This window comes from Globicephala melas, chromosome 8 (assembly GCF_963455315.2).
Source record: "Globicephala melas chromosome 8, mGloMel1.2, whole genome shotgun sequence".
Classification (NCBI taxonomy): Eukaryota; Metazoa; Chordata; class Mammalia; order Artiodactyla; family Delphinidae; genus Globicephala; species Globicephala melas.
This window is the reverse complement of record NC_083321.1, coordinates 64,562,285-64,583,949: the sequence shown is the minus strand read 5'-3', so window position 1 is coordinate 64,583,949 and position 21,665 is coordinate 64,562,285. Positions and strand designations below refer to the sequence as shown.

The 21,665-nt window shown below is 38.1% G+C and overlaps 1 protein-coding gene and 1 long non-coding RNA gene across 7 annotated transcripts in view; one reads left to right on the top strand and one right to left on the bottom strand.

Moving 5' to 3' along the window:
* GRM5 (glutamate metabotropic receptor 5) overlaps window positions 1-21,665 on the top strand; it is a 549,516-nt gene that overhangs the window by 435,371 nt on the left and 92,480 nt on the right. For all 6 annotated transcript variants that reach the window (XM_030835853.2, XM_060303882.1, XM_060303883.1 and 3 more), the window contains one exon: window positions 20,745-20,991. In XM_030835853.2, the coding sequence (XP_030691713.1) occupies window positions 20,745-20,991 (247 nt within the window). The remainder of the gene's footprint in view (window positions 1-20,744; window positions 20,992-21,665) is intronic.
* The window catches only part of LOC115841685 (uncharacterized), a 256,481-nt gene that overhangs the window by 145,066 nt on the left and 89,750 nt on the right, over window positions 1-21,665 (bottom strand). The window lies entirely within an intron of this gene.

Below are 21,665 nucleotides of genomic sequence, written 5' to 3'. Positions count from 1 at the left end.
GGAAGCACTTAACAGTGTCTTAGTCAGTTCAGGCTACCGTAACAAAATAGAGTAGACTGGGATATTTAAGCCCAACCAAGATCAGGGTGCCAGTATGGTTGGGTTGTGGTGAGGACCTCTTCCTGGCTTGCAGAGAGCCACCTCCTCACATGGCAGAGAGAAGGAGAGCAAGCTCTCTGGTATCTCTTCTTATAAGGACTCTAATCCCATGATGAGGGCCCCACCCTCGCATCTCATAGGACCCATCCCAAATACGCCCCAAAGACCGTATCCTAAATATCAATACACTGGCAGCTGGGACTTCAACATGTGAATTTTGAGGGGACACAATTCAGTCCATAGCACTTAGTCTCCAGCATTCAGTAAAATTCAATAAACCATATCATTATTAGCATTTTTCTTCTGCACAATATTTTTCTCTAGCAATTTCGTAGAGCTAAGAATCTCAACACTTCAGAATAAATAAAAGAATGTGATTCTAAAAAAGAATTCAGGCAAAATTCACACTGTATGAAAAATGCAACTCAAACAATTCTAAGTCACAAACCTCTACAGGGCACAGTAGAGAGAAACACAAGAGGTTTGTGCATTTATAAACCATGTGCAAACTCGTGCTTCCACAAATGTTAAAATGTTTTCCACATTCTGCTTGAATTGGCATATGTTCTATCTGGGAAATTCTAGCAAAATATAAAAACAATATTCAAGGGTGCTTTATGGTTAGGACATTTTAACTAACATATAGTAAATTGCTTCAAAGTGGGGGGGGGATGTTTTTTAAACCCTGGATAACTAGCTGTAATTGGACACCATGTGGGAGATTTGGACAACAAAATTGGTGTTTGAACTGACCGTCTCAGAAGCACATGGCAATTTTCTTTCCTAGGAGTTCCCTTGATGCCTGAAATTTTCAGTTTCCAATTGCACTTTCTCTGTTGTTATTTTTCCTTCCTTCCATGTCTCTCAGTTTCTTTGGATAAGGTAAAGAAGTAGGCATGGACCAGGGTTTCCTTTTATGCTCTAAGGCAGTATTTAATTAAACCTCAATTAGTGATGAGAGAGAAGAAAATTCATCTGGTGATTCTTTCTCTAAACTGAATTAGCTGGTTCAAATGGTCACAGGTAACTGGAGAACGTTCTCCATTGTGAAATCAGCTTCCACAGTGCAAGGCATCTGCTATCCTGGTGAGGAATTGTGAATTAAATTTGATGTCTGCATTCTCTTTGTCAAATAATTCAGCTCTGGAAATCTTTTGGTCCATGGTTCTACTTCAATATAAAATTAAATAATTTGCCTCTGTTGGACTGTAGGCACCCATATAAACCCATAGAATACTGGATAAAGTTAAACCAGTAATTATCATAAAAATTAACCGTAGAATTGGAATTCAAATAATTAGTAAGTAGTTGCCCAGCTGGTAACAGGTTGCTTTTCCAAACAAGAATTTGACTCATGTCAGGATCTGGGTTGTAATCACTGGAAACCAATGTTAGCTTGGCTCTCTTAAGTAAAATAAATATAACTATAAATAAATACTATTACTTGGAAGAATATTGTGGCCTCCCAGGATCTACTGGTAGCTGGAGGACTAAGTTTGGAAACTTGGACCAGCTCCCAAGGGCCATGAAACAAGAAGCTCAGCTTTTAGCAATTTGGCCAGAGTATAACTGCACTTGGACCCACTCCGCTCACTTCATTGTAAATAAATACTGGCCATCCTTTGATTTACTTCACTTTCCCCAGATTCCTGGGAGGGAGCTTCCAATTCACTGAGCCTGGGTCGCATTCCTATTACCTGGCAACCAGGGCACGGAGAATGCAAGAGGATAAGGCTACTTTAATTTCCCTAATGAAAGGAATATACAGCCTTCTAGAATCTAAGTACAATGAGGAGTTCATCAATATTAGGAAGGGATTTGGATTCTAGGCAGCCAAATAGTGAAGATTACTATAGCTTAATTCAATAACAGGAAATGATATAAGTGGTCTCATTACCATCATCATAATTAGCATTTAATAAGCAGTTATTTGCTTATTAAATTTGCTAGGTTCTGTCTCATTTTATGCTCCCAACAATCTTATGAGACAGCTTAGTGTCCTTTTATTGAAAAAGGAAGAAACAATACTTAGTGAGGTTAAATCACTTGCCCAAGATTACACACCTAGTAAGTAGCAAAGCAGTCTCAAACTTTAGGCTGTGTAACTCCAAATAAGCGAAACCATGTGCACACACATGGAATTGACTTCCCTGCTGTCACTAGGCACTTTTATAGATCATTAAATACCCTAAGTGCTTAACAAATACTTGCTGAAAAGTCGGCTAGAACAACTCTGATATATAGCTGGTGCTCAGTAAATACCTGCTGAATGAATAAAGGAATGTATTTTACATGTTTACTAAAAGACCAAGTGTCAAGAGACAGGTGTCCCCTCCCTTCCATAGTTCCCCGCCAGCATGCAGCTCTGAGCCTTGTGCTGACTTGGCGATCCCATGAACCAAAGGGACTGAAGTCCAGGTTATAATGAAATCAAGGCATATTCATAATGGTAAGGTAAATTGTATTTAAGCAGTTGCTTATCTTTATTACTTCTAATACATGATAATATTTTAGAAAATGGTTTTTTTAGATAAGAGATTGTATACAGTTGAAATGTCTTTGTGAATCCTTTAATGTTTTAACTCCATGGTTTTCCACTCTGCTTTTAAAAAAAATGGATCAATCCTGGAGACTAAGCAGAGAAGAATATTTCAGACACTGTGCAGAGACATCTATGGATGGGCCGCAGTTAACATATCCAAGGACAGGTCCCACCTTGACCTCCAGCAATAATTAGACTTAAGAAGCAGGATTTCTTTTCAAAGGACAATAAAGTCTCAGTTCTGAATTGCTTCACTGGAGATAGTTATCAGGCCAGAATGAGCCAGCTCAGAGATTTCTTTGGAGAACTGGTATAACTTGTTCTCAGATCTGTAGATTATAAAATAATAACACTAACTTATTAGAATTGTAAAACAGTTCAAGGTTTCCTCTTGCTCTTTCGTTCACTTGCTCTCTCTTGATCCTCAGATATTATTATTGTTGTTGTTATTTTACAGATGAGCAAACTGAGGCTCAAAGAGATTTCCGGGCTTGCCCAGGCAAGGACATATAACTGACAAATAAAGAGCTAAAATTTGAATCTATGTTCTTTCAATTATATTGTGCTGCCTTCTGTAAACGCAAAACAAACCCATGGGACATGGGTTTAGAGTCTAGAAGATAAGAAAGTTAATACTTCAAAGAATGGTTTCTTATATTATACCCCTCCATGATTCTCTATGTCAATACAGTGCTAAAGTGTTTGAAAAATGTTCAATCCAGATACTAGCAGTGCTTTACAATTTGATGTGTTTTCAATCTATTAGTCCTTAGAAAAATTGTTTCATGTCTGCGAACCTCACTTTCTTTAAAAAAAAAAAAAAAAAAAAAGAGAGAGACTAGTTAACTAACGTTAACATATCCCAGTAGTAGCTACTTACAGAGCTTTTGTAATGGCTAAATTAGAACAACAGTAATTTCTCACTAAATATTGCCCATTACTATTAATCAGAATCTTTTACCTATAACTTCTCATTTGTTTGCTCAAGTGCTATCCTCAGAAGTTAGTAAGGATGATTACTCTCATTTTCAAGGGAAGGAAACTGACATTTACAAAAGTAACCTTGTTGTGTTTACAAAAACGGGAGATACTGGTGCAGAAAGGTCAGTCTGTAGAGCCAGATCAAACCGAGTTTGAAATCCTGCTTTACTCAGTTTTAGCTTTCTGTTACTGGGCATTTTATTTTAACTCTCTGAGCCCAAATTTTCTCATCTAAACAAAGGCAGAAATTAATGCTTGGCTTTTATGTTTGCTGCAAGGGTTAAATAAGGTAATGAATGTCAAGCACATAGCATCTAGCATGTGTGGGATACCTTCTTCTCCCATCTCTTCTCCTCTAATGACTGCCTTTGAATAATTCAAAATAAAATGGTTTATAGAAAATAATCATTGTCATGGTCGAAAGCGATATTCTTGTGATTCTAAAGTAACATCTATAATAAAGAAGCTAGTACAAGTGGCACAGTAACTAGCACAGTCTGAAGAAGGTGCTTCATAAATACCTTTTGATAAAAATGATCCAATGTCTCATTTTATACAAATCCTTCTACCCTAATCAAGTCTCTTGTATTAGACATGATAATTAATCTTCCATGTGTACAATTTGCAAACTCTGCATTTTGTAGCTGAATTATTTGCAGGTTTCTACACTGCAGTGTAATTCTTTTTTTTCAATTTTGTACTTCACTTCAATTATAGTGCTTACTATATGAGATAGGGTTTTCATTTAGCATGCTTGTTATTTTTAATTAGAAGTAAAAGTTTTAATGGAACTTAAATTTTTAGCATCACTTATTTTCAGAAGCATAAACTCTGGAACATTTTGTGAATAAAGCATACAGTAATTCTCAAATTTTCAAAGGTACGGAGTGCTAATTTTACAAATATCTTAGACTAATCTAGTGACTTCTTGTATTAAATTGTACTAGGTGTACAACAACGGCAATAGTGTCCTATGTAGTACCATTATGGAGTCTTGACTTCTACATGTATTGTCTCTAATTGTCACAACTCTAAAAGAAGGTATTATTTTCTTTATTTTCCAAATGAGGAAGCCCTGGAAAAAGAATTATCAAATTCTACCTGAGAAACTCTAGCAAGGCTTCACAGTAAAGTGACCATTAAACCATGTTTTAAAATATGATAGGAAGCTCATCATATAGAGATGGGAAAGCCAAGTCTCCAGGAAATATTATGAAACACGATTAAAATGAAAAAGAATAGCGGTGAAGATGGACCAATGGGTAGAGCCAAATAAGAACGGTCTGGCCTAGGAGTTTGGTCTTAGTATAGTAAGGAGAGTGGAATGCTATGGCTTTTTGCCACATACCCTTTTTTAATAATATCATTACCACCAGCCTTCATATCCCTGTGGCATTCTTCCTTCATTTACATACCATATGGAAGTTCCTCAAAATACTGTAATGTGAATGAAAGAGATATGCTATCTGAAATAACATATCCATCAGAGGGGCTGCCAACCGGCTGTTCATGGTGAATCATTTAAATTTAAAATTTGGTGTTCTGCACACAGAAGTGTACAATCTCTGTTGAGTTTCTGTAACTCCCTGAAGACACGTCTTCTTTCTGCAGATGCTGCCTTCATTTGCATTTCAATATGAGCATTTAGGGGTCAACTGCCTGTATTTCAGGCGCAGTTTCAATTGGAGTAGCTACGGATATTACAAACTGGTGTCTCTCTAGGCTTATGGCTACAGCTCTGGGTTCCCGGTGTTGACATGCTTCCTGACACAGAAAAGCCCACATACAGTGTTGGGGAAAAGGTTGAATGATTTATATGATGTCATCAGTTTCTTTAATCCTTTTGTAGGCTGTTCCTTCCAGCTTGACATCACTAGTCTCTGTCCAAGCCCTACGTCACCTAACCAGTTTTTTATTTTACTGATCTTAACCTATGCTCCCAAGAAGCTACCTGCAACTGCATCTTCATTATAACATGCATTTCTCTGTCTGGATCACTATACAGTAAGTCTATTTGTATTTATCCATAGTTCATATGACCCACCAATATATTAGTGACAATATTGACCACTGTTCTGGGTGCTGGAAATACAATATATGCAAGATCAATGTGGGCCCAATCTGCATGAAGCTGATGGTCTATTCTGAACTAATCCCTGAATCTCATGATATGTTTAGAGGCTTTTGCAGAAAAGAGGTGCTTAGTAAATGTTAAATGAAGGAATGGATTGCTCACTCGATGCCACTGTGTTAGCAACTGTGGAGGATACAGTATAAACAAGACAGTTTTGGTCTTCAGGATGCTTTTACTCTGCGGTGGGCACAGATAAGCACATAGATAATTCTACTGCATGGCAGAAAGCATTACATGTCAGAGGTATAAGCACATTCCTGCATAAGCCACGTAATGGCAGAAGATTAATTCTGGCTTGGGGGATGCTCTGCCCTTCTGTCACAGCAGGAAACAAATTATTGTCTTAGCCACTAAGCATACATGGAATCCGTCTGCCAGATGCATGAGGAATGAGTAGATTTGAAAAATAAATGAGTGGGGAGAATTTGTTTCACGGCAGTTTTTTTCATTGCCATGTTACAATATGTTATCCAATGGACTCTTGTAGATTTATAATCTCCTTCCCTTGAATCTCTTCCCTTACATCCTCCTTCCCTTTACTATCTTTCCCCTACTGGTGGGTAGAAAGGAAGTGATGAAGACAATCCCAAAGTATTTCAGTATCTAGTATAAGGGCTAACACAGAGAACTAACTTGGGATTTTTTTTTTTTAATAAATTGTTGCTGCTTTCATTGCTCTATGGTCATAAGTTCACTTGCTGAAAACAATGTTAAATCATGGTTTCCTTTGCCTCCCATATGAAAACAGCACTAGTCCAAGAGTTTGGACGCCAAGGGTCTGGGGCCGGCTGCCACTAACCAAACGTACGACTTCAGGGAAGTACTTTTCCCTCTCTTGGCCTTATTTTCCTCCATTGAGTTTATTGGACCAGATTATGAGGTCCCAATCTCCAATGAGTACAGAGCCAAAGAAATGATGTAAAAGACAGAAGTAGGTCAGCATTTGCCATGTGAGAGTCTGAAGCCAGTACTGTGATATCTTCTGATCTTTCCAAGAGAGTCTAAAAAGCTAGATTTTTATGTGAAATTTCCATAAAATGGCACTTAGGCCAAACAAAACATAACTAAAGGCCAAATTCAGCCCAAGAGATTGCTTTCTGCAGCTTCTAGAACTAGATGCTTTCTAAAGTCCCTTGTATCTCAGACATTCTCTGATTCTGCATTAAGACAGTCTGATTTCCCTTTGTTTAACAGCTACTTCAAAGTTCCGGCTCCCCAGATGAATTAAAGAACATGTTTTGAGTGCTGTAAAATTAAATTGTAATCACATATTGAAGGATTTCAGTTTCTGCTTATCCCTTTGGAGCCCTCTGATATGATTAAACAATAGTAAAATTAGGATTGAATGTTAAGTGTTCTAAATCAGGGAATCCAGTTTTGAGGAAAGAAACAAAGAGGGAACAGCCATCCTTCCCTGCTTCCATTTCCTCTCTCCAGGCTGCTGTGGGGCAGATCCAGCCTCAGAGCAGCTGGCAAGTTTGGCCTGGCGCAAATCCCCGTGCCTACAGTGGGCCTGGCCTTTAGTAGACGCTAAAAAATAATCCTTGAACACAGTGAATAACTGCTAAATGAAGTCTAGTTCTTTTGTGCATTAACATGCCAAAGAATTAACATGTCCTCTCTTTCCTACGACTTAGTAGCTGAGAAAAGAGGGCTGGATAAAATGATCCGTTTCAATATGTGCACTCAGGACTTCAAAACTTGCCTAATAAGGTGAAACTCCTTGGGCCCATCACAAACTTCTATCGCTGAGCCAGTCCCTTATAGGCTGAGTGTTTCTGAGGATAGAGATACCATGTTACTCATGTTGGTATTACCAACATCCAGCAGAATGTCTGACATACAGTAAGGACTCAATAAATGTCTGTTTAATCAGTAACTTAATTCATCTCTGAATGAGTCAACAAATAAATTACCTAATGAGCCAGAATTTCTCTCTAGGGCCTAAGCAGCAAGAACAAAGGAACTGAATATAATTCTGAGTTCTATTAAGACAGCTAAAGAAAGGCTGTGTCAACCAAAGGAGAGCAGACAGATTGGAAATGTAGGCAGAAGATCGGTAAAAGGTGGTGGAACTCTTACAGCACCCCCAAGTAATCAAAGACAGTCCCTTTACTCCAGGTGTCCTCTTATGATTCTAGATATTTCAAATATAATGTTACCTTATAGAGAACATTGATCCTTAAAAAACGGGAAATCAGCCTGGTTCGCTTTAGGCTACAAGTTCATACCTGCCTTCTGTGGGCTGTGGTTCCATTGTCAGTGCAGTTCTCAAAGCCTCTGCGGTTCTATCAGAGTTTACTGCACGTGTGCCCCCCACTGAGTGGTAAGTCCTGGACTTAGGCAGTGTTCTATCCTGTAGTTCACTTCTGAAAACTCTGGTGTGCTAAGTAGGGTCAAATCCATGGCTGCACAACTCACTGGGGAGCCCAGGAGTTCATACTCAATTTTATGTGATCATTTTCTTGAGCTCCCCCCTCTCCATGGTCTCCCTGACACTTTTCAGCTCCTAGCCTCTCCCATCCCCTTCTTGGTCCTCTGGGCAAAAATCTAGGCTTTAGTTTCTACCTCTGCCTCACACAACCTATTCCCCAACTAGACTGCCATGGGAGCCAAGTGGGGGGAGGCTAGAAAGAGGAAAAAAGCAATAGGGAGTTTCCCCATACTTTTGGGACAGTTCCTTTGGTCATAGACAAGGGTTTCCACCCTGAATTATAGGTGCTTGCACAGCCACCATGGTCTTTGCCACACCATCTCTGCAGGGCTGCCCGGGGGCTTGCATAAGAAAACGAACAAATAAAAAACACAAATGGAATTTCCCTCACTCTCTCTGACTTGTAGGGTGCCCCTTTCCAGTCTTCAGACCAGAAAGGGGAGCATCTCATAGAGCTCTTTCTGTCTGGTGCACAGTTCCAGTTTTGGGCTGCCTTCGAGTCTAGGCCTGGAGACTCTGGCGGAAAAGATCCAAGAATCTCATGCATGGCTCGGTGGTATTTTCAATTCTGCTTTCCTTCCCCAGTCCACTTGGTACCACTTTTCAGAATCCTCAGAAGGCTCTTCCAATCATTCCACTCGGGGTTTTCAACTGCATTCCGCAGGAGAAACACGGTGGAGAGTGCTTACTTCATCTTGATTAGACCAGAATTTTTCACATGAAGTTTGATTAGATGGTGGAAGCACAGAGGATTGCTTAATGGGATTGTATGGGCCACCTGGCAGATTCTGTTGTAAACTCGTATTGCTGTTTAGTTTTATTTAGTGCCATTCTACAAAGCAATGATTGCTCTAATAAACTGATTTGATGATCTGAAGACCAGACCTGGTATTTGGTGACACCCTTTGAGACATCCTGTCATGCATCAGGCCTCATTCATATTCTTGGTATATATTAATAGTGCCAATTATGTGTCAGAGGCCGTGGAAGGCACAAGGGCTACCTCTGTGAATGGCACAGAATCTTTGTCCTCAGGGAGCCCACAGTATACTAGAAATCAGCCATGGGTCGCCATCAGTGCTACAAGAGGACAAAGCAGAACCTTAAGTCTAGATTAGGGACAGATGTGTAAACAGGTAATGTCTTTATAGGGTGCTTAGTATATGATAAACATCAGCACCAGTGCTATAGGAGAACAGAGAAAAACCTTAATTCTGAACTGGAGGAGGGTCATGAACGACTTCTGAGTGGAGGTGAGTCCTAGACACACACAAATTAATAAGTAGAAAATCTAAAGGAAAGTATGGTCCAGATATATGGCGGGAAATGCACAGATGCCCAGATACAGGAGAGAAGAGTGTATTACGTGGCTGCCAGAAGTTCCAGATAGCTGGTGCATAGAGTATGATGGATCAGGACAGAGAGGCAAATAGAGGGCAAGACAGGAAAAGGTCTTGAAGGTCAGGACAAGGTATTTAGGGTATAATTTGGTTATCAATTGAATGGTTTTAATAGAAGACTAACAAAATCAGTATTGTGCTTAAGAAAGACCACTCACTGTATATCTACACTGGAAATACAAAGATTTGAGCAGGGCAAGATTGGAGGCAGTCGGATCTGTTAGGAGACTGTTGTAGTAACCCAAGCAAGAAATTGTAAGACATTCTGAAACCAGTAAAAATACATCCATACAAGGGAACACTATACAGCCAGTAAAATTAGTCTAGCATCTCTACATATTTTGAAAGAGTGATCAGGAGCTCAAAAAGAAGTCTGATATCTGCAACACATCCAATCAGTCAGCGGGTCATGTCAGTTCTATTTTCCAAGCATGTCCTGAATCTGAACACTTCTCACCGTCTTGACTGCTATCACCCTAATCTAAGCCACCAATATCTCTTGCCTGGTCAATTGCTTTGGACGCTGACTGATCTCCCCGTTTAACATGTCAAACAGCACTTCTGATTCCACACCCACACCAACCGATTTTTCACACTCAATGTCATTCTAATCCATCTAGTTGCTTAAAAATGAAAACTTGAACTAATCCTTGATTCTTCTTTTTCCTTAACACCTCACATCCAATCCACTAACATATCCTATTCTCCCTGCTTTCTACATATAATTAGACTCCTACCCTGGACTAAGCCACCATCAGCTCTTAGCATCCTATTTCATTATTCCCTAGGTTTTCCCACTCTCATTCTATTTTCCATCCTCAATGTAAAATTTTTTAAATGAAAACATGATCTTTCTCTGATAAAAACACTCCAAAGCCCTATATCATACAGCCCTGTCTAGTTGTCTTACCTCGCATCCTGCTTCTGTTCCCCTTACTCACTGTTTCACCCTTTCTTTTATTCCTCAAAGAACACAGTATGTTAATGTCTCTGCTTGGCAACATACTTCTTCCATATCTTTATATTTTGAACCGAAAGAAACAAACCAGATCATTAGTAACAGAACTTGGGTCAGGGACCAAGTAACACAGATCAATTTATTTAATCAAATGCTTAATAAGTATAAACTCATTTAATCCTTGTATAAATCTATTAGTAAGTTACTATTATTAAACCCATTTTTTCAGGCACAGAGAGGCTAACGACCTTGGCCAAAGTCACACAGCTGGTAAGTAGCAGAGCTGTGACTCTAACCTGCTGCCTTGTTTCAGAATCTGTACTCTTATCCTCTTTGCTCTGCTGCTCTTAGTAGTTGACGTGCACCCTCTAACACAAAGTAAGACAGCATCTTGCAGATTCACCCCCTTCATATGTGTGATTTAGGGAGGGGGTGGAGACAGACAGAGATCTAAGTCTAAAGAGATAGGAGGCACAAGAATTCCCTAAGTAGCCAGTATCTCCCCCATAGCTACAAATATCGAGCCTATTGCATAAATTGCTTTCAAATGTGGGTACCAGACCCCGCATCCACAAAAAGATAAGCTTGTCAGTTACTGACAGTCATCTTGATTTCCTTAGTTTCTTCATCTTTAGTGGAAATAGCTCCTAGCTCATTGAGTTTTATGATATTTAAGTGTTTTGTAAAGTATTTATTTTGTTAGCACACATTTTAACAGAGCTCTCTTAGCTACCTGAAGGTCACAGCCCATCCATGAGCTGCTGCTTCTAATGGAGGAAAAAGACTGAAAAGTAGATGAAATGGTGTGAGCAGAATTCAAACTTGAATTTCACTGAATTGACCCCTGTTGCATCCTGAATGCTAAATCAGATTAAGATACCTTTCTTTAAAAACACATGCAAAAATACTGAATCACTACGCTGCACACCTGAAACTAACAATATTGTAAATTAACTATACTTCATAAAAATAGATAGATGATAGATAGATAGATAGATAAAATCAGTGAAGGGGGAAAAAACCACCTGCATCAAAATGACTTAAGGAGAAATTACAAAGGTTAAACTTCCATCACTTTTCTTCTGGCAGATTTTTTTCTTTTTTTTGTTTTTGAATTTGCAATCATTTGGAATGTTTGGGTGACAAGGGAAAATAGTCACCAGGAACTTCCTCAAGACCCTAATGCTGCCCAAAGAGGCCAATTGTTCCCAGATGCCCAAACAACACCAAAGGACTCGGCAGGTTGTGCACAAACGCGTGTGTCCTTTGGTTTTCAAGCTCTTGCTCTCAGTCAGCTTCTGGGCCCAGGTCTTAAGCAGAGCTAGTGGGCATTATTTAAGGAAACAAAAACACAGCACTTTCCAGGAAAGATCTAATCTTGTTACTGGTTTGTTTTCCCTAACTTTACGTCTTAATCAGAGTATTTTTAAAACGTGATACAGTAATATTGTTCAGGGAGTGCATATTTCTAGTGAAAAGCAATAGAGTAGCAAAAAGGACATTGATCTTGGTGTTAGAAATTCTTGTCTACTTCTGATTTTTATTATCTCTGTGACCTTGGAAAACATACTTGACCTGTCTACAACTCCACTTCTTTATCTCTACAGTGTGGATAGGGTATTGATGCACATAACTGATATATGCAGAAGTTATTTTTTAAAGTGTCATACAAATGCAAATTTTCATACTTGCCCCCATCCAATTCAACAAGCAGTACAGTAACCAGGCCCCAAGCACTGTGATTTGATTTACAAATGAATAAGGCTCAGTTGGCCTTTGTGCCAATTGCTGTCTGTTGTCCACAAGGCATAAAGAAAAATCAGGAAGGGAGCCTGAAAGATGATGGCCAGAGAGCTCTCCTGGGCATCACATGAGGAGAGACCTTTGGCTTGCTTTCATTCTCCAAAGTCTTAACCACAAAACACAGTGACTAAAGGTTATTATGATTTACATTTTGGTTCAGTTACTATTTATGAAGCATCTACCTTGTGCCAGGCTCTGTGCAAGGTATGGATGGCTTTTCTATAACATTTCATTCTCACATCCCCTTTGCAAGATAAAGGTCACCATTTAAAGGTGATTAAACTGGAATTTTAGAGATTTAAGTAACTTGTCCAAGTCCCAAAGCTAGGAAGACATCAAGCAGGAATTTAAACCTAGATCTCTCTCTTCTGCTCATTAGAGGAAAAACAAAAGAATGAGAATCAAACTACCTACTCTCTTTTAATAGCCACGAAAGCACCTACTGCCGAACCTTGATAGTTGGTTGGGAGGCTGAGTTGCAGTACCTGGCTTAGGCTCAAGGTCAAACCTCTAAGCATGGCCTCAAAGGCTACTGCTGCCCAGTGAGTTTTCTGGAAATAGAATCATTCAGGTAGAGTAACTCTGCCTCCATTTAGGGAGTTTCATGGAGGAAGGTAGAGATGGACTGACTTGGGAACTGGATGTTTCAAATTCTCCTTCCCCTAAGTATGCCCACATTTCTATAATAGAGTGTGTAGGGTACCTGACAGAGGTACAGGCATACCTATGAGATACTGCAAATTTGGTTCCAGACAAACACAATAAAGCAAATACTGCAGTAAAGTAAGTCACACAAACTTTTAGGTTTCCCAGTGCATATAAAAGTTATGTTTATACACAATACTGTAGTCTATTAAGTGTACAATAGCATTATGTCTTAAAAAAGGTGTACATACCATAATTTAAAAATTCTGTATTGCTAAAACATGGTAACCATCATCTGATCTCTCAGTGAGTCACAGTAGTAGCAGCAAAGAACACTGATCACAGATCACCATACCAAATATAATAATAATGAAAAAAGTGTGAAATTAGGATTACCTAATTAGGATTACCAAATGTGACACAGAGACATGAAGTGAGCGAATGCTATTGGGAAACTGGTGTCTATAGACTTGCTCAACACAGGGTTGTGAAAGACTTACAATGTGTGAAAAACACGATATTCACAAAGAGCAATAAAACAAGGTATGCTTGTATAGAGAAAGTGATAGAGAGTTTGGAAGAGAAAGCTTAATTTTAGTATCTGCAACCATGGTGGACTTCATGAAGGAAGTGCTCCTGGGGCCCTGAAACATGGATAGGATTAGTGTTAGTAGGGTTAGGGAGGAAAAGAAAACAGAAGGGATAGTCTAAATTAGAGGGGACAGTTCTTTAATTCATTCAACAAATATTTGTTGAGGACCTACTATGTGCCCGGCATTGTTCTAGGAACTGTTCTAGATGGTGGTAAGGAAAAAATGTCGGGAAAGGAAATAGGGAGTGCGTTGGGGGAGTGGAATGGAGATGAGATTTAGACAGGATATCAGAGAAATCTCACAGAGAGGATGATATTAGAGGAAAGACCTGAATTGGGAAGGGAATAGCTCTACACATCTCTGAGGCAGATATTCCAGGTAGAAGGAACAGCAAGTACAAGGGCCCAGAGGCAGGAGCATGCCTGGAATGCTTGAGGATCAGGGAGGGGGTCGGTGTAGCTAGAGAGGAATTATTTGTTTATTTATTTATTTAACGATCCATTTTTATTAAAATACAGCTGAACACAATATTATGTTAGTTTCAGGTGTACTACCTAGTGATTCAACATTTATGTACATCAGGAAATGATCACCACAATAAGTTTAGTAACATCTATCCCTATACAAAGTTATTACAATATTACTGGCCATATCCCTCATACTGTATATTATACCCTCGTGGCTTATTTCTCTTATATAACTGGAGGTCTGTACCTCTTAATCCCCTCTACCTATTTTGCCCAATGCCCCCACCTCTACCCTTCCCTCTGGCAACCACCCATTTGTTCTCTGTATGTATTTTGTTTTGTTTTGTTCATTTGTTTGTTTGTTTTTAGATTCTACATATAAGTGAGATCATATGGCATTTGTCTTTCTAACTTATTTCACTTAGCATGATACCCTCTACATCCGTCCGTGTTGTCGCAAATAGTAAGATTTCTTTTTTTTATGATTCAGTAATATTTCACTGTGTATACATACATCTTCTTTATCCATTTATCTATTGATGGACATTTAGGCTGCTTCCATGTCTTGGCTATTATAAATAATGCTGTAATGAACACTGGGGTGCATATATCTTTTCAAGTTAGTGTTTTTGTTTTCTTTGGGTAAGTACCCAGAAGTGAAATTGCTCAATGTATGATAGTTCTATTTTTACTTTTTTGAAGACCCTCCATACTGTTTTCCACAGTGACTGCACCAATTTACAAGCCTGCCAACAATGCACAAGAGTCCCCTTTTCTCTACATCCTTGCCACCACTTGTTATTTGATACTAGCCATTCTGACAGGTGTGAGGTGGTATCTCGTGGTTTTGATTTGCATCTCCCTGAGGATTAGTGATGTTGATTATTTTTTCATGTGTCTGTTGACACTCTATCTGTATTCTTTGGGAAAATGTCCATTGAGGTCCTCCACTGACTTTTAAATTTCACTGTTTGTTTTCTTGATGTTAAGTTGTATCAGTTCTTTATATATTTTGGATAGTAACCACTCATCAGATATATTGCTTGAAAGTATCTTCTCCCATTCATTTTTTCATTTTGTTACTGTTTTCCTTTTCTGTGCAAAAGCTTTTTAGTTTGATGTAGTCCCATTTATTTATTTTTGCTTTTGTTTCCCTTGCCTGAGGTGACAGATCCAATAAACATTGCTAAGACTGATGTCAAAGAGCATACGGCCTGTGTTTTCTTCTAGGGGTTTTATATTTTCAGGTCTTACATTTAAGTCTTTAATCCATTTTGAGTTTATGTTTGCATATTGTATATGAAAGTGATCCAGTTTCAATTTTTTGCAAGTAGCTGCCCAGTTTTCTCAACACCATTTATTGAAGAGAGTATCTTTCTCCATTGTATATTCCTGCCTCCTTTGTCATAGATTTTCCATGTAAGTGTAGGTTTATTTCTGAGCTCTCTTTTCTGTTTCATTGATCCATGTGTCTGTTTTTGTGCCAATAGCATACTGTTTTGATTACTGTAGGTTTGTATGATCATTTGAAATCAGAGAGTGTGATACCTCCAGCTTTGTTCTTCTTTCTCAAGATTGCCTTAGCTATTCAGGATCTTTTAGGATCCTGAAATTTTAGGATTATTTGTTCTAGTTTTTGAAGAATACCATTGGTATTTTGATAGAGATTACATTGAATTTGTAGATTTCCTTCAGTAGTATGGTCATTTTAACAATATTAATTCTTCCAATCCCTGAGGAGGGCATATCTTTCCTTTGGTTTGTGTCATCTTCAGTTTCTTTCATCAATGTCTTATAGTTTTCTGAGTACAAATCTTTTACCACTTTGGTTAGATTTCTTCCTAGTATTTTATTCTTTATGATGTGATTTTAAATGGGCTTGTTTTCTTAATTTCTTTTTCTGATAATTTGTTGTTAATATATACAAATGCAACAGATTTCTGAATACTAATTTTGTATCCTACAACTTTAATGAATTCATTGAATACTTCTAATAGATTTTTTTTTTTTGGTGGAGTCTTTGGGGTTTTCTATGTATAGTATTATGTCATCTGCAAACAGTGAAAGTTTTACTTTTCCCTTTCCAGTTTGGATTCCTTTTATTTCTTTTTCTTATCTGATTGCTGTGGCTAGGATTTGCAACTTGATATTGAATTAAAGTGGCAAGAGTGGGCATCCTTGTCCTTTTCCTGATCTTAGAAGAAATGCTTTCAGCTTTTCACTGTTGAGTATGATGTTGGCTATGGGTTTGTCATGTGTGGCCTTTATTATGTTGAGATACATTCCCTCTACACCACTTTGTGGAGGGTTTAATGGACGTTGCCTTTTGTCAAAAGCTGTTTCTGCATCTATGGAGACAATCATATGACTTTTATTCTTCAACTTGTTAATGTGGTGTAGCACATTCATTGCTTTGTGAGTACTGAACCATCTTTGCATCTGTAGGATAAACCCCACTGGATCATGGTGTATGATCCCTTTAATGTACTATTGAACTCAACTTACTAATGTTCTGTTGAGGATTTTTGCATCTATGTTCATGAGTGATATTGGTCTGCAATTTTTTGTGTGTGATGTCTTTATTTTTGTCATCAGGGTGATGCTGCCCTCGTAGAATGAGTTCAGAAGTGTTCCTTCTTCTTAAATTTTTTGGAATACTCTGAGAAGAATAGGTGTTAACTCTCCTTTAAATGTTTTGTAGAATTCACCTGTGAAGTCATCTGATCCTGGACTTTTGTTTGTTGGGAGGTTTTGTTTGTTTGTTTGTTTTTTTAACAACTGACTTAATTTCATTACTAGTAATTGATCTGTTCATATTTTCTACTTAGTCCTGATTTGGTCTTGGGAGACTGTATGTTTCTAGGAATTTATCCATTTCTTCTAGTTTGTCCGTTTTATTGCCATATAATTGTTCATAGTAATCTCTTATGGTCCTTTGTACTTCTGTGGTGTCAGTCGTAACTTCTACTCATTCATATTTTATTTTATTTATTTCGGCCATTTCTCTTTTGTTCTTGATAAGTCTGGCTAAAGGTTTACCAATTCTGTTTATTTTTTTCAAAAACCAGCTCTTAGTTTCATTGATCTTTCTTATTTTTTTTAGTCTCTATTTAACTTATTTTCATTCTGATCTTCAATATCTTCTACTAATTTTGGGTTTCATTTGTTCTTTTTATTTTCTAGTTCCTTTAGGTGTGAGGTTAGGTTGTTTATTTGATATTTTTCCTATTTCCTGTTGTAGGCCCGTATCACTATAAAGTTTCTTCTTAGAACTGCTTTCGCTGTGTTCCTTAGATTTTGGATCATTGTGTTAACATTTTCACTTATTTCCAGGTATTTTTTTGACTTCTTCAGTGACTCATTGGTTGTTTAGTATCATAATCTTTAGTCTCCAAGTGTATTTTTTGTAGTTTTTTTCTTGTAGTCAGTTTCTAGTCTCATACTGATATAGTCAGAATTTTATTTATTTAATAAATATTAAATTTATTATGGCTTGTTTTATGGCCTAGCCTGTGTTCTATCCTGGAGAATGTTCTATGTGCACTTGAAAAGAATGCATATTCTGTTGCTTTTGGGTGGAATATTCCATATATATCTATTATTAAATCCGTCTGGTCTAATATGTCATCTAAGGCCAGTAATTCCTTATAGATTTTCTGTCTGGGTGATCTGTCCATTGATTTAAGTGTTAAAGCCCTCTTCTACTATTAATTGTATTACTGTCAATTTCTCCTTTTATGTTTGGTAGTACTTGCTTCATATATTTAGGTCCTCCTACTTTGTGTGCATACATATTTACAATTGTTATATCTTCCTCTTGGACTGATCCCTTTATCATTAGGTAATGTCCTTCTTTGTCTCTTTTTACAGACTTTGTTTTAAAGTCCATTTTGTCTGATATAAGTATTGCTACCCCAGCTTTCTTTTTGTTTTCATTTTCATGGAATATCTTTTTCCATCCCCTCACTTTCACTCCATGTGTGTCTTTAGCTCTAAAGTGAGTCTCTTATAGGCAGTGTATAGATAGGTCTTGTATTTCTGTCCATTCAGTCACTCTATGTCTTCTGACTGGAGCATTTAGTCCATTTACATTTAAAGTAATTGATAGGTATTCACTTATTGCCTTTTTGTTCTTTGTCTTGGAGTTGTTTTGTAGTTCTTTTTCGTTCCTTTTTACTTTTTTTCTCTCTTGTCTTATAATTTTATGACTGTTGTTAGTGTTATGCTTGGATTCCTTTCTCTTTTTTGGTGTGTATCTATTATAGGTTTTTGGTTTGTGGTTACCATGAGGTTCATATATAACAACCTATATTTATAGATGACTATTAAGTTGGTGATCTCATAAGTTTGAATGCATTCTAACAACCTTATGCTTTTACTACCACTACCCCCCAACCACTTTATGTTTCTGATGTCACATTTTACATCTTTTAATTTTGTGTATCCCTTGACTACATGGCAGGGAATTTGGGTTTTACTTTCGGTAACAATGGAGCCACTAGAAAGTTTGATCAGAGGAGTATCATAATCTAACTCTTTTTTTAAGAGAATTTTTATGGCTATTGAATTAAAAATTGGCTGGAGTGGGTGGAGAATAGTTTAAGGCAGAAAGAAAGAGTCCAGTTAAAAGACTATCACTGTAATCCAGACAGATGATATATCTTAAACCTAGTAGAAGTAGATTTGTGTGAAACAGTTTAATTCTGGATATTCTGAAGACAGACCAAATAAGAGTAAACAGGGAAGGAAGGAAAGAAAAAAGTCAAAAGTGACTCCCAAGTATTTGACTTAACACCCGGAAGAATGGAGTTTCTAGTGGTATGAGGTGAAATGTGGAAGTGTGACTAGAGTCTGTGTAGAAAAGGAAATTGTAAGATTTGGTTGGAAAGTGGCCTAGGGCCAGTGTCTAGTCCTGAGATGGAAACAAAATTTCCCATGTTATACCTATGCTGGTTTCCCCAGGAGCCTCTATGCCTCTACAGTTTGAAACTCATAAAAATCATGTCATCTTTGAAGAGTTCCTATTTCTCTCTCTTTAAAAAACTTCTCCCCAAATGGCATGCTCTTTCCTTAGCTCAGCTGTTACCTTTACCTTATACCCATGCTCTTCCTGTATGTTTCAGTCCTCTCCATTCCTCAATCACCAGGCCTGGCAGTAGATTCCACCTCCTAAACACTTCTGTCCATAATCTTGGCCTCTACCCTCAGCAAAGCCATTTTCACCTATCGCTGGGATCATTGCATTACCACTTGATGGGTCTTCATAATTCTACTCCTATAGCCCTTTAAATCTTTCTCCAGTGTACCCAGATTGATCTTTCTAAAACAGAAATCTGATCATGTTCCTTCCTATTTTAAGCACTACAAAGGATCCCAGTGCTTATGATAAAGTACAGTGATCTTAATCTGGCCAATGCAATCCTGCCTTCCTCTACTACTTCAGTTCTCCCCATTCTCCTGCCTCCTACCCCATCTTGCAAACATTCCAACCTTCTTAAAGTTTCCCAAACATAGTTTGCTCTACCTCATCTATGAACCTTCAAACATGCTTTCCTCCACTCTTCATCCAGCTGATACTCAACCAAAATGCTCAGCTTCAGTGAGTTTCTTGGTCTAGTGCCCCTCCCTATTCAGTCCTGCCCTAGCACTTAGCCTGCTTAAATGCCCTTCTGCCCTCTAGACTCTAAGTAAACAAGAGCAATAATCATGTCTATCTTATTCTACATTATGTTCCACACTTCCAGCAAGTTCTGAGCAGTCAGAACTAACAGGCACTCATCCCATATTTGTTTAATCAGTAACTCATACCAAATGTTAGTTCTTTAATGAAACATTCCCAAGAGCCCTTCACTGGAAGAGATGGCTTCCTCTCTGGGCCTCCACTGATAGGGATCACTCCCTCTTTGGGCCTCTATAGATTTTAACTCCACATCTATTACAGATTTATCACCTTCTACCTTTAATGTAGCTACATAATTTCTCTCTATTACTGAACATGTTTCCTCTTAAGTGCAGAATCCATGTCCAGTTCACGTTTGTATTTTCCCTAGATCATCATACACAGAGCTTTATGTATACTCAGACTCCAATAAATTTTATTTAATGAATGAATGAATGAATAGGGCTTAAATATTATATTTCAGAATTTCCAAATAGGTCAGTTTATAGGGCACATATGCTTTGAGGTAGGAAATGATGGGTGATAAATCCCAATAGGTAAGTTGAGGCAAGATGGTAGGGGATCTACTTTGCTCAACTAAGACTTAATAATTTGGAAACTGGAGTTTTTTTTTTTTTTTTTTTTTTGGAAACTGGAGATTTTTGGAGGATATCTAAACCAAGGAGGTATAGTATCACAGCTGAATACTTGGGAGATTAATCTGTCCTTAAGATAAATCTTGTGGTACAGAAATGGAGTGCTATCCTGCATTTATCCCTAGAGTGTGGTAATAGAGGAAGTGAATCTTGGTACTGGTGAGGATTCAGCTCTGTCTTTTAGGTCTTGGGGAAAAAAATTGGGTATAGAAGACAATTATTAGGCATACTATTTTGGCACCTGTTCTTAGTATTTCCTCTGGTTTTAACTCTGATAAATTGTTCCAGTGCACTCTCAAATTATTCAGAATCCATAGAGATAGCTATAGTAGAAATAAATTTCAAAGTTAATCCCTAATTTGTTTTCCAACAGGTTCTCTGACTCTGAGAACACATCATGTTCAAGACTCCAAAATGGGATTTGTGATCAATGCGATCTATTCCATGGCCTACGGGCTCCACAACATGCAGATGTCCCTCTGTCCAGGATATGCGGGCCTCTGTGATGCCATGAAGCCAATCGATGGACGGAAACTTTTGGACTCCCTGATGAAAACCAATTTTACTGGGGTTTCTGGAGACATGATCCTATTTGATGAGAATGGAGACTCTCCAGGAAGGTATTGTTACAATTCACCCCTAGACAATAGAGCCTGGTCGAGGTATCTCTTGATCCTCAGAAGCCTGTTTCTCTCCCTTGTGGTTATCTAGGCTTCCTGGCCATGTCTGGCTAGTTCTGATATCACAAAGTGAGTAAAGACAGAGAGGGGAAGCCCCATTTCCTGTGGCCAGGAAAAAATATTAATGCGGATGTCTAAAACGTGCTCTTGGAATCATCACCACATTTCAGAGACTCAAACTTAGAGGCAGGAGCCTCACATTATCATAGATAATTAAAAGCCGGCTCTATGGTTTCCCTGTACATGTTTGCTATGTTATTCCATGCATTCTGATCTCTTCTCAGGCCACAGAACTATTCTGAAACAGGAACAATTCCATTTCTGGTAATCCAGAAATAGGGCTGAGGTGTTATTATATTGTTTGCTGTACCTACAGTAAGTTACAAGTCATTTTATTTTAGTATCCTCCAGCTGGAACACTTTCTCCCTTCTTGAGGACTAAATTGCCTTTCTCTCTGAAATTTTACCTTTCATTATTTATAGAGAGGAACCTGAGAAACATGAACTTACTCATAATTATAGGTCAGCCTCCAGGGAAGTCATTAAGTACCTAGAAGTTACCAGTATTCACATCTATCTCAGACTCTAAATTCTTTTTTTTTTTGCCTTCTTTG